This window comes from Octopus bimaculoides, chromosome 3, assembly GCF_046866305.1.
Source record: "Octopus bimaculoides isolate indiv1 chromosome 3, ASM4686630v1, whole genome shotgun sequence".
Lineage (NCBI taxonomy): Eukaryota > Metazoa > Mollusca > Cephalopoda > Octopoda > Octopodidae > Octopus > Octopus bimaculoides.
In genome coordinates this window covers 80,248,254-80,265,869 of record NC_142930.1, presented here as the reverse complement: position 1 = coordinate 80,265,869, position 17,616 = coordinate 80,248,254, and the positions used below count along the sequence as shown (strand labels likewise).

At 39.0% G+C, this 17,616-nt stretch overlaps 1 protein-coding gene across 3 annotated transcripts in view; it reads right to left on the bottom strand.

Moving 5' to 3' along the window:
• LOC106868904 (zinc finger CCCH-type with G patch domain-containing protein) overlaps positions 1–17,616 on the bottom strand; it is a 273,920-nt gene that overhangs the window by 222,466 nt on the left and 33,838 nt on the right. For all 3 annotated transcript variants that reach the window (XM_089349318.1, XM_089349317.1, XM_052966289.2), the window contains exons 5-6: positions 16,878–16,972; positions 9,246–9,308 (exon numbers count right to left, since the gene is read on the bottom strand). In XM_089349318.1, coding sequence (XP_089205444.1) covers positions 9,246–9,308; positions 16,878–16,972 — 158 coding nt within the window. The remainder of the gene's footprint in view (positions 1–9,245; positions 9,309–16,877; positions 16,973–17,616) is intronic.

The window sequence follows — 17,616 nt, the reverse complement described above, 5'->3', positions numbered from 1 at the left end:
CCATATTTTATATGTATGTATTGTTGCATTTTCGTTTTTTTGGGTAGAGCACTGTTGTGAAATAGGCGTATAGTATCGAAATGTATTCCTCACGTGTCCATTTATGCCGTTTTGGTTTTGTTTGCGGGACATGAGGAACAACGTCCGGTCCTTTATTTTAACGGTCATCGTTTTCGTAGGGTACCGGTTCGTTTATTTCTGTTGTCAGATTGTTTTGCACGTTCAGATCTTCGTATTTTTTTCATAACAAGCTTACAGTACGCACTTCTCGGTTGTTATTCTTGGGTGTAATAATACCGGTGTTATTTAATTTGTTTGTAATTTTTTTGTACATGGTGTTTTGGGGTTCGAAGATGGTTTGATTTTGATGTAACACGTGTGTTTACGATCGCTGTGCGGGTAGTGGAGGTATCAAGTTAAAATACATCATTATATTTGGAAAGATAGAAATAAATTTCAATGAGTATTACTTACTCGGATATAATCCAACCCTTTATCAGCTATTTTTTGGCTCAATGCGATGTCTTTATTTCCGATGTTTTTGGATAAGTTTCGGAGCAGTGATTTATCGTTCTCACCTGTTAAACTTCCCCAGTGTAGTCTGTTAAACTTCCCCGGTGTAGTCTGTTAAACTTCCCCAGGGCCAGAATAGCCTTTATTATCATTATCATTATGTTTATTATTTCTATCTAAATTTTTAGTTTACTTATTCTCCCTATTATTTTCCAACATCTCTATAATTCTACCATTTTCTAGAACTTTATAATTATTACTAGCAGAAGTGCCCGGCATTGCTCTGGGCTGAATTGCTTTAAAGTACTGTTAATGATTCTATTCAATTATGATTATTGAGGCAAAGATTGATATAAGTTAACGTCCAACCAATCGATTTGCAACTGGATAGAAAGCCCTGCAAAGAACATTGCAGCACTCTAAGTTAACAGCACCCTGTGATTATTGTGGCCTCAATTAGATCGAGAGATAAGGACTTAATGATTAAACATGTCCCATTGCATTGTTTCAGCAGAACCAAATTTCGAATGAGCATTATAGGGACACCAAGTTTAAGTTTCAGAATGTGTGGGGGTAGTCCAGGGGGCTGAAAGGAATTTAGTACCTCTATTGGATAGTTGATGACGTCCTCGGGGTCAGGAGTTCTATCAATAGACTTATATATATAGCAATCCCCAGGAATGAGTTTTAGCATTTGATCATTAATATGGTTAACAGCTTTATTCTTTGGGGCCAGAATAACCTTTTGGCCAATCCAATCCATATTCTGATAATTTACTTGGAGATCTGGGTACACTTCATCCATGAGATCAGAAGGTGTATTAACAATGGTACAGAGTGAATCGATGGTAACATTACCCTTTTCGTCGCAGGGAGTTTAGCCTTCACCAAGTGCAAGGAGGGTGTTAGAGAATTCTGCTGATGCTATGTCACCTTGTATATGAGCACGCATGTTAGTGTTAAGTTTGAGAGTGTTCACCAGGGGCCACAATGTAGATGACTTAAGACACACATGTACTGTATCAGCTCTAGTTGAAGACGACTGTCACGGCTATGAATAAGTATGTCTTGCTTATTGTGCTGTTCACCATGGAGAAGTACAGCCACTTCATTACACGAAGGAGCGTTATAACGGCGTGCGTGCTCCCCAGAAGGTCTTTTGTTAGCATTGATGACAATGGTGAAGTTTGGTGAAGGGGCTGTTTGCAAGGAATATTTGAAACTGTGAATATAGCTGTTGTGCTCATGAAGCATGTTTTGCAGACTGAGTAGAACATCCCTGTCAAAAGTATCAGCGTCAGTGTTTGCAGGTGGTGGAATAACACCAAACCGCACATCAAGTTGCCTACTGTAGTTGGAAATTAAGTAAATTTGGAGGAACGAAAGCTTGCAATTTTGTAGTGGCTGGAGCGATCCGATAAGACGGTACACCTGTCCCTGGACCTTGAAAGTAGGCATCCAACCACTGTCTGTGACAACGTTAGCCCCGAAAGAAGTCATCTGAAGCGCACAATTGTAATTTCTGATGATCTGAAGGAATTTTAATGACTTTGTGGTAGAAGCAGTAAGTAGTTCCTTCAAAGGCTGTGGTGGTTCTGGAAGAGGGGGCAAGCTGACCTTACCGTTTAAGCAGCACATTCCAGGTATCTCCCCAGCCCACTTTTTAGCATTGCAGAATTGGCAATTGAAGCACATTTCCCCTATATTTATGTCAGCGCGGATGGAGTAATTAAAGTTTGGCTCATACTTGAAAGCCTGTAGAATGTAGCTAGTGTTGGTCATGTGAAGGTCTTGCAGCGGTAGCAGAAGGCACATTTGCAAATGATAATGGACAAATTACGCTGCACGTAAGGCGCTCTGTGAAAGTGTAAAAGCAGTTTGGTCGGAGGACTCATTTACTCTAATCGCCTTTAGCATCAGTGCTGACGCGGTATGGCAACTGAGGCGACTTCTCTTTTTCGGTGGCATTGAATGTCCGAAAGAAAGGGTGAAAGTACAGAGAAATTGTCTTGGAAAGTATGCGTAACATTGAAGGGGGGAAAGGTGATAGGAAACGGCAAATAAATAAATAAACTGACAGGTATTAGTATGAATGTGTGTATTTGTATGTATGTGTGTATTTGTATGTATGTATGTATGTATGTATTAGTGTGCATTCTGTGTATATATATATATATATATATATATATATATATATGTGTTAGTAAGTAAATGTGTTTTAAAAAAGATTTTCAAGAAACTCACAGTTTGTAGGGAATAAATGTTTGTCGATCATATTTGGAAAAGACTGACAGGTATTTGTATGTATGTGTTTATTTGCATGTATGTGAGTATTTGTACGTATGTATGTATGAGTGTGTATTCTCTGTATATATATGGTAGTAAGTAAATGTGTGAAAAAAGATTTAAAAAAAACTCACAGTTTGTAGGGAATAAAAGTTTGTCAATCACATTTATGTATGCCTATATATATGAGATAATAGTTTCACTTTAATAGTTTCAGTATTAAAGTGAAACTATTAAAGTGAAACTATTAAAGTGAAACTATTAAAGTGAAACTATTAAAGTGAAACTATTAAAGTGAAACTATCTGACATTAGAATAGAGAGATGTTATTGTTTCACTGCACTAGGCTCGCACTAGGCAAGAAGTTAAAAATTTGTTTGGCCTAAAACACTACCTGGACCCTAAGTAAGGCAGTTGTAAAATTTGAATGAAATTGGTTGTGTAGTTCTCAAGTTTTAGGGATTCACACAGACAGACTGACAGACACACATTCTCATCTTCATATATATAGATGATTCTGGATATAGTAAATTTTATCTTTATATCCAGCTTCCAATAATGCATGATTATAATAACTTTGATTTTGTTTAAATATATCCTCATTAGCCGAATGCCTCGAAATACGAGTAGATATATTTTTAACGATAGAATTTATTAAGCTCCTTGGATGTATTTTTATTTACATATCTTAAGCATTTATTAGGCTTATGACAAGGTTGGTATAACTCATTATGTAAATCAAGAGTAATATCCAGGAAATTAATCCTAGTATATTCATTTTCTATAGTAATAGAAAATGACCAAAACACTTAAAGAATCTATAAAAAAATTTTCTATACCTTTCTAAATTGACCATATTCAATTTATTTTAAGTGAAAAGAGTGTCATGCAATTGAAACAATTGTTGGATTTTTAAGGTGTGATCTAAAATAAAGATATGATTTGTACATATTATATGTATATATATATATATATATGTATATATAAAGATAGTTCATAGGGTTACCCAGGGTTTCGTGTCCATAAAGTGCTTGGCTTAATATACATCTCGTCAGACCCTAATGACCAGTGGCTTATAACTTCTCTTCAAAGTGGAGGGAGAGAAAGCCTCATAGCTAGTTTTTGAACACACAAGAGGGTCAAGTACAAGGGATTGTTTCCCTTAGACCACTATCTGGAATCCACCCAGTCAGTTTACAAGTCCTAGGATTTCAGTAGGAATCTCTGAAATGTAAGCAGGGAGGTCCTTACCACAATGGGAACAAACATTGCAAGCTATGCATAGCGAATTGGGTAAGGATATTAAAAAACTCCCTCAACTTGAGGAACATCTTAAATTCCAAGGTGAAGGTCTTCACACCCTGCGATTCACTTCAGACGATTCCTATATAAGTCACTATATAAGTCATATATATATTTCTGAATAAAGTACAAGAACATGCTCACAATTACAATTCTACTATAGGCACAAGGCCTGAAATTTAGAGAGTTAGTCAATTACATCGAATACAATGCTCAACTGATACTTATTTTATCGACTCTGAAAGGATCAAAGGCAAAGATGACCATGACAGAATTTGAACTCTGAACATAAAACCAGAAGAAATGCCCCAAAGCATTTTGTCTGGCATGCTAACAATTCTGCCAGCTTGCTACCTTAAACAGGATAATAGTAATAATATTTACTATTTTTTTAGATAAAGATATATATTCGTGTTTTCATATTATATTTACTATTTGTTACAGAAGGAGAGAGAAAGCATAAGACAAAATGGTTTAAAGGAATACAATCCTTCAGTTAATGTATTTTCAGAACCTTCGTCCTGTTTAAATTCAGTATCAAAAATCAAAAACTTATACTCTGCAGATAATGTATGTGTGTGTAATTTATTTACACTGTAAATTAAGACCACATCCTTTGTTTTGTATCCCACTGTGAGAGATTCAGTCATAGTGACTTCTCTTTTTGAACACTCTCTATGAGCCTCACATGAAATGATGTGGCACAAATTCAGAGATCCGACATTCAATAATAAGACAGTGATGATGACGATGATGATGATGATGATGATGATGATGATGATGATCATGATCATCATCATCATCATCATCATCATCATAAGAAGAAGAAGAAGAAGAAGAATCCTTTTTACTATAGGCACAAGGCCTGAAATTTTGGGGGGAGGGGACTAGTTGATTACATCAACCCCAGTGTTCCACTGGTACTTAATTTATCAACCCCAAAAGATTGCAAGGCAAAGTTGACCTCGGTGGATTTTGAACTCAGTACTTAAAGACAGACAAATGCCACTAAGCATTTTACCTGGCATGCTAATGATTCTGTCAGCTTGCTGCCTAAATAATAATAATAATGATAATAATTTCTAACTTGTACAAAATATTGTTGGGATGTGATGCAGTTGATGTACTTGATTGGTACTTATGTTCACATCAAACCTCGAAGATCGACTCCTGTAGGATTTGAACTAAGAGCATAAATAAGACAAAATAAAATTTTCAAACCTGATGCTCTACTAATTCTGCCACCTATAAATAATAATAATGGTTTCAAATTTTGGCATAAGGCCAGCAAATTTAGGAGGAGGGTGAAGTTACTTACATAGACCTCAGTATTTGACAGGTACTTTATTTTATCAACATTCAGAAAAAAAAAAACAATAAATATATTGTATCCAAAGTTCTAAAGACTCCACCGACCTGATTCGTTTAAAATTAATAACAGTCGACAAATAAACCTGACAATATTTAACTTTGGTGACTGCACTTTTCCATGCTGGATTCGTTGAATGGATTTTCTGAGGCAGTGTTTTGTGGTTAAATGTCCTTCCTTATTGCGAATGCTTTTAGGTACATTCTACAACATGCAGGAATGCAGTGCACATATTCCCAAACCAGGATACACATTGTAATCCCATGATACACACAGTAACAATAATAATCGCCAAGGCCAGCAACTTTGAGGAAAGTTGGTTAATCAATACCATTGATTTGACATTTTCTTTATTTCATCAACACAGGGTTGAAAGACAAAGCTAAGCTCAGAAGGATTTGAACTCAGAATGTAAAGAGTTGGAAGAAACACCACAAAGCATTTTCCTAGCACTTTAACAATTCCACCAATCCAACAACTTTGTTTTTAATTTAGGTCAAGGCCAGCAGTTTTGAGAGGAGGGGGCTAATCAGCATCATCAACTCAAGCACGAATCAGGTACTTTATTTTATCAATCTCAGAGAGATGAAAAGTAAATTAGACTTCAAGGAGATTTGAACTCAGAATGTAAAAAACCTAAACAAATATCACAAGGCATCTATCACAATACACTATTGGTATTAATTCATTTTTCTATCTCAGAAGTTGATGTCTCTTCCAGATATACCAACAACACCAAACATTTACTAAACAATTGGCCATTTAAATAGTAGGCATTATCATATTAGAGAAAGAGAATAGATTATACACACACACACACACACACACACACAGAGAAACACATATATATACATACACATACTAAAAATTAATATAAACAGCTAGACACAATATAAGACCATAAAGGAAAATATTAACCATCAATAACTGTGACTGAGGGTGCTGAATAGCACCAATATTGCAAGAAATAAGGAGTGGGTGGGTAGGTAGGTAGGTAGAGAAGATAGATAGATGGATAGATGGATGGATGGATGGGTGGGTGGATGGATGGATGGATGGATGGATGGATGGATGGATGGATGGATGGATAGATAGATAGATATACAGTAGTGGCCGTAATATAAGGGTCAGTAAGAACAAGTGTATTGAAATAGTTATTATAGAAGATTAACAACACGTTGAGACTAAATATTTTACACATATTTAGATATATCTAATATCTATCTTTCATGAAAATTTCAAGTGAATGGAATAAATATTTCGTAAGTTATTAGGAAATAAACAAATAATCTTCCAAATTGCAGTGGCCAAATGTTAAGGGTCACTTAGAAAAACAATGAAAACTGGAACAAGAACAAAAGAGAAATCCTTACTATTAATATTTTGTGAACATCCCTTTACTATCAATGACCTCCTGACATCTGTTACCACAGAACTGAACTAATTTCTTGCAAAATGATGGAGTTAATATTGTTCCATTTGTTTTTCAATAATTCCTAGAGTTCATCTTGGACCTTTGGATTTCTCCTCCGTGTCCCATCTCAAATAATCTTCCAAACGCTCCTACAGAGTTGAGATAGCGACTTTGAGGTGGCCAGTCCATGAGATCAACCCTTTCACCACTCAAAAAATCTTTGACTCTTTTCGCAGTATGACAGGGAGCATTGTCCTGCACGAAGATAGGTTGAACTAACAAGGATCGGAGATGTGGAAGGGCATACTAAGAATCTGCTTGTAGATTTCAGCATTGACAGTCCCTTGTAGGTGAATAAGTGGACAAGAACCAGCAGCAGAGATCACTTCCCATGCCATTACACAGCCTCCTCCGTATTTCACTGCCCTCTTCACACATGCACGAGATAACCTTTTGCCCCTTCTTTGTTGGACATACATCCCGTCATTGGAACCAATCACATTAAACTTCGATTCATCGCTAAAATGAACCTGCAACCACTGTTCTTCTGTCCAAACATGTTCATGAGCGAAACAAAGACAGGCTCTTTGATTCTTCTTAGAGATCAGAGGTTTCTTTGCCAGTGCCCAAGCAAGCAACCCAGGACCTCATAACCTCTGAGAAACATTCTAACCATAATACGATCCTGCCTTGGTGAAGTTTTACAAAGTCTACTGGTTTGGGGTTAATTCATTGCACAAAACTTCTAGACCTTCCTACAGTAGTTGCTATCACAGAATTTGACTTGCCCTATTGGTGCAGGCATACAATCCTTTGTTTTCTTTCACAGGACATCGGTCGTCTCTCACAAGCCGCCATGTTCACAGTTGAGTGTTCCAATAATGTAAGAGCATAAGAAGTAACTGCAATTTGGAAGATTGTTTATTTCCTCATAACTTATGAAATATTTATTCCATTCACTTGAAATTTTTACAACAGATAGATATTAGATATATCTAAATATGTGTAAAATATCTAGTCTCAACATGTTGTTAATCTTCTATAATAACTATTTCAATACACGTTCTTTCTGACCCTTATATTATGGCCTACATGCACATTCACACTGACAGGGGAGATAACTGCCCTATGAGCGAAGCTATGAGCACTGAACCAGACTAATTTAGACTAGTTTTGTCAGCAGTACCTACTCCATCACTTTGGTGGTTTGGTTAACTTGATCTGTCAGTGTATATATTTACCTCCGCCAAGGAAGGAGGTTATGTTTTCATCGGTGTTGGCTTGTCCTTCTGTATGCAAAATAACTCAAAAAATCGTGAACGGCATTTGATTAAACTTGCAGGAAAAGTTGGTAATGACACAAGAAACAGATGATGAAATTTTGGTAGTGATCCGGGAATTTTTATGGATTCTTGAGGGATTTTTCATTTGTTATATTTATTTTACATGAAGTATTACAATGTTAAGTTCTTTGATTATCTCCCTTGAAAACACGTTCATCGTTTCCATGTAACCTATGGTGGTGTTGCTGTTTCCAAAGTTTATTTTCGTTTCTCTATTAGTAATTTTACTAGCGTATCTATCTTAAAATGAGCTGCTTGGTGGAGGTCTGCGGAGAATGACATGACAAGCCTTGACTATTGGGATCGACGCAAAAAGCTCAGGCTTTGCTCCCTCTACTGCCGCAGTGAGCTCTATATCATCTGTATGATGTGGAAAATATTCCCTCAACATTGCTTGTCTTTAAAATTCGTCCAAGGCTTGGCCCCCATGCCATCCGTCCACTACAGGAATGTTTGTGTCGTATCACAACACTATGACAGAACTATTTCACCTCAATTGGCCCTGCTCTCTTCAACATCATGCCAGACACACATAAAAAGGAGGAAAGTGACTTCACAGCATTCAAATGATCCCTAGATGATTACCCCCAACAAATACCAGATAAACCACCCACACCCAGATATGTCTCTAGAAACAATAACCCTCTGCTTGAATGGGCTACAGTTAAAGGGGGATTTTTAAAAATCATATGGTTGTGTTATTTTTTTTAACCCTGCCAAGGAGGTTATGTTTTTGCCAGCGGTGGTTGGGAAATTGGGCGATTTTCAACATGCGTGTATATGGGTGGAAATGAGCTGCTTGGCAGGGGTCTGCGCTCTCCGAGTGCTTTTCTAGTTACCATATAAATTTATGGCTGATTTAACGAAATTCTCATGTGCATACTAAAAGTTAATATAAACAGCTTGATGCAATGTAAGACCATAAAGGAAAAATTTAATCATCACTAATTGTGAGTGAGGGTACTGAATAGCCCCTATATTGCAAGAAATAAGAGATAAAACCCTTATAAACACATACCTATAATCTGGTTCGTGATAAGGCCTTATGTCATCTAAAGTTGCTACATAACCATGAGAGAAACTGAAAAAATAAAATTCAAAAGAATACCATTGTATATAGTATATATAAATGCACATGCAGAAGTACACAAAGACACAACTATATACATATAAGTTACGAGGCACAAACACTCACACACATGTATATATATTCACCTAAACACAAAATGAATACAGAGGTTGGACAAAATGATGGAAACACCTTAAAATTTCAAACAAATTTATTTTAATATGGGGAAGGACAGCCTTTGGCAGTAATTACAGCTTGCATTCTATGAGGTATGGACTCGTACAAAGTTTCAATTGTTTCCAAAGGAATTTTTGTCCATTCTTCAGCTAAAACAGTCTCCAGTTCTTGTAGTGATGATGCTGAAGGATATTGACTCCTTACATGTTTTTCTAAAATGCACCATAAATATTCAATAATATTAAGATCTGGGGAGTGTGGTGGCCAGATAAGATGTTCAACTTCACAAGAATGTTCCTCATGCCATTCAGTAACAACTTTAGCTGTGTGAATTGGTGCATTATCATCCTGAAAGATTGCGTTTCTCTCCGGAAACAGTTCTGCAACTATGGGATGAATTTGATCAGATAAAATGCTTAAATAGTCTTATCTATTAATTCTGCCATGAAGGGAAACCATTGGGCCAGCAGATTTCCAAGATATAGCCCTGCCAGATCAACACAGATCCTCCTCCATGTTTAACAGTTGGAAGAAGGCAGTCTGGGTCAAATGCTTCTTTTGGCTGTCTCCACACATATACTCGGCTGGTGGTCGAAAATAAGGTAAAGGATGACTCGTCCGAGAAAATGACATTCTTCCACTGCTCTAGGGATCAATTCTGTAGATTTTTACTCCACTCTAAACGCTTTGCAATGTTTGTTTTTGAAAGTAGTGGTTTTCTGATTGCAGCCCTCCCGTGAAATCCAGCTTTGTGCAGCTCCTGGCAAACAGTTTTTGTGGAAACTGGGTTCTCAAGGTGTTCATTAAGCTCTGCAGTAATTTTGGAAGCTAATTGGAGATTTCTGCGGGACAACCTGTTGAAAGCCACCGACCAGATTTGTGGGTAGTGTAAGGTCCCCTCCCGACCCAGAGTAACGTGGTGGTGGAACAAGGAGGTAGACAGGGCTATTAGACAAAAGAAACAGGCTTGGAATGACTGGAAGAACGGTGGTAGCAGGGAATTGTACCAATGTGCCAGAAGGGAGGCTAGGCGACAGGTTTATTTAGCCAGAGGGGAAGCAGATAAGGAAAGATTTGCCAATGTTCTGCACCGTGAGGACCAAAGACTCGAGGTATTTCGTGTTGCAAGACAGTGTAGGAGAGAGAATAGTGATGTTGTAGGAGAGAAATGTGTTCGCATGGATGATGGTACGCTTGCATTAAATGAGGATGCAAAGAAAGAGGTCTGGAGATGCCACTACGATAGATTGCTTAATAAAGAGAATGAATGGGAGAAAGAGAGCCTGCTGTATGTCGACCCAATAGAGGGACCAGCTATCCGAGTTGATAGTACCAGGGTAGATAAAGCAATTAAGAGTATGAAGACCGGGAAAGCCCCCGGCCCATCAGGAATCACTGCAGAGATGCTCAAAATATCTGGCAGTGTTGGCTATAGCCTAGTCACCCGTATTACGAACCAGGTGATACACGAAGGAGTCATACCCAATGACTGGTGTAGCAGCATCATAGTCAACTGCTACAAAGGTAAAGGTGACGCTTTAGATACAAATAATTACAGAGGCATCAAGCTGTTAGATCAGGTTATGAAAGTTACAGAGAGGGACATAGCCCAACTAATTAGGGAGCGAATCAATTTAGATGAGATGCAGTTTGGGTTCGTGCCAGGTAAAAGCACTACTGATGCCTTATTTCTAGTGAGACAGCTGCAGGAGAAATACCTAGCTAAGGATAAACCTCTGTACCTGGCTTTCATTGACATGGAGAAAGCCTTTGACAGGGTCCCCCGATCCCTTATCTGGTGGTCAATGAGGAAACTTGGGATAGAAGAATGGTTAGTGAGAGCTGTGCGAGCCATGTACAGAGATGCTGCCAGTAAGGTGAGGGTTGGAAATGAGTACAGCAATGAATTCCGGGTAGAGGTAGGGGTCCACCAAGGTTCCGTCCTCAGCCCCCTCTTATTTATCATAGTCCTCCAGGCAATCACAGAGGAGTTCAAGACAGGTTGCCCCTGGGAGCTCCTCTATGCTGATGACCTTGCCCTAATTGCGGAGTCACTATCAGAACTAGAGGAGAAGTTTCAGGTGTGGAAGCAAGGTCTAGAACTGAAGGGCCTTAGAGTCAACCTAGCTAAAACCAAAATCCTAATAAGTAGGAAGGTAGATAAAACACAAACCCCTTCAGGTAGATGGCCCTGCTCAGTATGTAGAAAAGGAGTAGGTAGTAACTCTATAAGATGTACTCGGTGCAAGCTATGGACACATAAGAGGTGCAGCAACATCAAAGGCAGGTTAACTAGCAAGTTAGTTTTTGTTTGTGGCAGATGTTCAGGTGCAATAAAGACTGTAAACAAACAGGAAACAACTTCTATCTCATTCCAGGGTGAAAAACTAGAGGTAGTCGATAGCTTCCGCTATCTGGGCGACCAAGTTAGTAGTGGGGGTGGGTGCGCTGAAAGTGTAGCTGCTAGAATAAGAATAGCCTGGGCAAAGTTTAGAGAGCTCTTACCCCTGCTGGCGACAAAGGGACTCTCACTCAGAGTAAAAGGCAGACTGTATGACGCATGCGTACGAACAGCCATTCTACATGGCAGTGAAACATGGGCTGTAACTGCTGAGGACATACGTAAGCTTGCAAGGAATGAAGCCAGTATGCTCTGTTGGATGTGTAATGTCAATGTGAATACCCGTCAGAGTGTAAGTATCTTGAGAGAAAAGCTGAACATTAGAAGCATCAGTTGTGGCGTGCAAGAGAGACGATTGCGCTGGTATGGACATGTGGTGAGAATGGATGAGGATAGCTGCGTGAAAAAGTGCCACACCCTAACAGTTGAGGGAACCCGTGGAAGAGGTAGGCCCAGGAAGACCTGGGCTGAGGTGGTGAGGCAAGACCTTCGTACATTGGGCCTCACCGAGGCGATGACTATTGACCGAGACCTTTGGAAATGTGCTGTGCGTGAGAAGACCCGGCAAGCCAAGTAAGATCGTTGCCAGTGCCCCTGGACTGGTTCTTGTGCGGGTGGCACATGAGATGCACCATTTTGAGCGTGGCCGTTGCCAGTACCGCCTGACTGGCTCCCGTAGGATTTTCGAGCGAGATCGTTGCCAGTGCCCCTGGACTGGCTTGTGCGGGTGGCACATAAAAGACACCATTTCGAGCGTGGCCGTTTTCGTGCGGGTGACACGTAAAAGCACCCACTACACTCTCTGAGTGGTTGGCGTTAGGAAGGGCATCCAGCTGTAGAAACTCTGCCAAATTAGACTGGAGCCTGGTGTTGCCATCCGGTTTCACCAGTCCTCAGTCAAATCGTCCAACCCATGCTAGCATGGAAAGCGGACGTTAAACGATGATGATGATGATGATGATGTACTTTTGTGATCCTTTCTAATAATTCATGTAAGACTCCGACGGTCCCTATCTAAAAGTTTTGGTTTTCTTTCGGAGTTTTGTTTTGACAATGAGATTTTTCCCTCTTTCTTAAGGGCTGTCATTACTTTCAAGACAGTACTTCTTGAAACACCAAACATTTTGGCTGTTTTCGTTATGCAAGCACCTGCCTTACGAGCACCAGCAATTTGACTTCTTTGAAAGTCCGATACATCTATCATTTTAATGAATTTTAATTACCTTTTTCTGATAATATCTGAAAAGAAACAGCAATTTTAGCAAAACATTAAGAAACACTACTAATAAATCAAAATACATAAAAATAAACAAGCTTTTGATGGTTTTATAGATATTTCAAAATTATGATACTATGATACTAGGTGTTTCCATTATTTTGTCCAACCCCTGTATATCTTCTATCTTTCACTTGTTTCAGTCATTTGATTGACGATTTGGGGGCACCACCTTGAAGGGTTTAGTTGAATAAATTGACCTCAGTACTTAATTTTTCAAGTATGGTGCTTAATGTATGAGTCCTTTTCACCAAACTACTAAGTTGTGGGAACATGAACAAACAAATACCAGTTATCAAGAAATGGGGCAACACACACACACACATATATATAACAAGCTTCCACACAGGTTTCATCTACTACAGTGACTGGCTGGTTGACTGACTGATCGACCAACTGTCCGACCAATTAACTGACTAACCAACCGACTAACCAATCAACTAACCAATCAACTAACCAACCAACCAACAAACCAACCAACTAACTAACCAACTAACTAACCAATCAACTAACCAACCAACTAACCAACCAACTAACCAACCAACTAACTAACCAACCAACTAACTAACCAAGTCACTAACCAACCAACCAACCAACCTGCATGCATGCATGCATACATACATACATACATGATGATGATGGCCATCCACTCGTGACCAAGGAAAGCCATTACTGATCTTTAGGAACATTGTGTGCTCAAGACTACCTTATACTTTACATTTGTGGTTCCATTGGTGACTAACGAGCCCTGCTTTTCACAAACATACACAACTGCAAACATTGCAGAACAAGCTTTCCCCATTCATTGCACTAGCAGTATGTTTTTGAACAGTGCGCTTAAATTCTTCATGAAGAATACATGTTCTTTCAAAGGTATCAAATCCTTCCTTTACCCGTTTCCTCCATCCATGCCAATGACAATCATTGCTCACCCAGTCAGCCACCCACATTTCACAGGCCTTTAATGAGGACTTTACACAGCCAACATTCAGAATGCCTCACACATCTCTGATGGAAGCGTTCAAGGACCTTTACATGATGTTTGTAAAGGGTCCATGCCTCACATGAGTAAAGGAGTAATGTCAGTACACATGCATGGGACACAGCAATTTTTGTTTGCCTTGTGATGCCATGCTGGGACCAGACATGAGACCAAAGAGGCCGGAAGGAATCAGTTGCTCTCTGCAGCTTGAAAGATATTTCATCATCCACGAGCAAGAATGGCTGAATGCCCAGGTAGACAAACTTGTCTACCACTTTCAGTATTGTTCCTTCAACCAAGATAGCTGGTTCCATATACAGTTTTCCTGATGCAAGCTGGAACATTACAACAGTCTTGTCCAGACTAATGCTGAGTCCAAATGCCAGGCAAAAAGCAGAAATATGTTTCACAAGTATCTGCATATCATCCACTGTATTAGAGACTGAGTCACAGTTATCTGCATAAAAGAGGTCACAAATAAGAGACTGAAAAACTTTGGAATTGGCAGCAAATCAATAAAGATTAAAAAGATGGCCAGAAGATCAATACCTAACATATGTCCCAAGAGAGCTGTCCACAGCAAAAGCATGAATTATGAGTAGCAGCAAAGTACAGAGAAAAGAGAGTTGGGGCAAGGATGTCACCCTGCTTGGCACCATTCGCTACAGGGATGGGTCCTGCCATGCCACCACCAACATTGACCCAAACCTCCATTTCATCATGAAATGATTTAATTATAGATACAAAGTGATCTGGACATCCAAGTTTGCCAAGTATTTTCCATAGGGAGTATCAAAGGCCTTGGTTAAATCAATGAATACCTGGACAAGATCCATATTCCATTCATAGCACTTCTGCATCTGTCTAGCTGTGAAAATCAAATCCATCATTCCCATTTCAGATCAGAAACCACATTGAGATTCAGATAGGATATCATTTACAAGACACATACTCAGGTGGGTAAGAATACTTGCCAGAACATTGCCAGCAGCTGATAGTAAAGCAATACCTCTGTAGTTCCCACACTCTACTCTGGCTCCTTTCCTTTATAGAGAGGAAGAATAATTGCATCCTTCCAGTCCTTAGGCATTGCACCATCCCTCCAGATTACACTAATAAGTTTAAGAAGGGACCATGTGATGTGATCAGCACCAAATAATAGGACCTCAGCAAAAATAACATCCTTACCAGGTGTCTTAACAAGATTCAATTAACTTATTACTGCTGTTATCTCATCTGTTGAGGGTGTGGAATTTAAGGAACTAATGACAGGTCTTTGTTGCATAGTGTCAATCACTGCTTCATACACAAGTGACTCATGATTTAGGAGTTCAGAAAAATGTTCAATCCAGCGACCCGTGATCTCTGTTGATTTAGTAAACAGAGTAGAAAACACCTTGGAAAGCAAGGGAGCTGATGCAGAGATCTTAGGTACATAAACTTGCTTCATAAGATGGTAAAGCTTCTTGCTGTCATTTGCATCAGCAGCAGCCTGAACATCACAAACAAGATCCTCTCATCAGGTGTTCTGCATCTTCAAGAGAGTTCGCTGCAGTGTAGTAGGCAAGTGCTAGATTTCATTGCACAACTGAAAGTCTTTTGTGCAGTAATACGTAGTGGGCATGGTACTTTACAACCAGCAGTCACTGAACTATGGCACCATTTTCATCAAACCAGTCTCTGTGTCTGGCAGTAGCATATCCCAGTGTTTCAGTAGCACATTGAAAAACCTGGTCTCGAAAATCTTCCTACACTGTAGTATTTTCAATGGAGGAAAAACGATTCTGAAGCTCTTTCCTCACAACAGCATCATATATCTTATGGACATTCAGATGCCAAAGAATGCCAACTGACCCTCTTCTTTCTTTCATTCTGATCAACATCCGGAACTTTGATCGCACCAAGCTGTGGTCTGTCCAGCACTCCAAACCATGAAAGGACTTAACATTATAAATGTCATAGACATTACACTTGTGAATGATGATGTAATCCAGCAAGTGCCAAACTTTAGACCTGGGGTGCATCTACATTGTTGTGATCACCTCTGCTTAAAATGAGTGCTTGCAATGTTAAGTCTGTATTCCTTGCAAAGCTCCAGAAGCATGTGACCACTGGTGTTCATCTCCCCTATACAAAAACATCAAAAACACACACACACACATTTTCATACATCATCCTGTAATGCACCTGGAAATATCATGAGAGAAGTTTCCTGGGGTCATAAGGTGTTTTGGGTCTTTCATCATCAAACCCCCTCACCCATGCACTCCAACCCAGCTGGGATGTGTGTGTGTGTGTGTGTGTGTGTGTGCGCGCGTGTGTGTGTGTGTGTAAAAGCAGTATCTAAATCAAAATCTTTGTGCAAGAATATAGATTTTAAATAATAACAAATACATATATGTGCATAACCCAATAACTATAAGCAGTTATTTAAACACAAGCCAAATTCCTTAGATCTGCTGATACTTGCACCTTTAATATAATCTTTAAGAAGACATATTGTGGGATAAACTTGACTCTTCAGTCGCAGATACATACTATCCTAAGGGTTTCCATACAGGTTCTTTCTGCCCAATTTTACTTACAGGGCTATTGTAGAAAATATTTCCTGAAATATCAGATGGAGGCATAAAACCCAGAACTTGTGGTAAAAGAATGAACTTCTGAGTTTATACACACTAATATTCATTAAACAGACATAGATAGACAATTCAATAATAGAGAATGAAGCTTGTTTTAACTTACTTGCATTTTTCATCAGAAAACCTACATTTACCATTGAGAAAGTACTGACAAGGAACCATGGTACGATGCATGGGATTACAAAACATAACTTGTACCTGTAAGGTGAATCAAAACAATAACTAATAAAAGATCATTCTACATACATATATGTATGTGTATACATGCATAAATATGTGTGTGAACATATATACAAGTATGAATGCATATAGATTGCTTACTTATATTTGACCTTGAATTCTGCTGTGCATGTGCACTAAGCTTTAACATTCTAGCTCACTTCCATTATTTGCAGCAGTGCTTGGAAGGAATGTGTATAGCGTATGATCATCGCATTGACCATGACAGCAAGTTGAGCAGAGAATCTACATCAAATTTTGCCAAAAGCTTGGCCTATGCAAAGTTGCAGAAAGTGTGCAGAGAGGAGTGTATGAGCTGTAAAAATGTCAATAGTGATGAACGTTCTGGAAGACTTGCAACCAGCAGTACTGAGGAAAACATCGCAGATGTGCATGCAGCTGTGAGGGAAAATTATTGAATCACCATCCATAAGTTATCAGAGGATGTGCAGTTTAGTTACGGTTCAGTTCAGTCCATTATCACTGAAGATTTGGGTATGAGACACGTGTTCGCCAAGTTTGTACCAAAACTGCTTTCAGCTGACCAAAAAGACACTCAGGTCTCAGTTGCACAAGATCTCCTTGATTGTGTCAAGAATAATGGAAACTTTTTTGAAAACAGT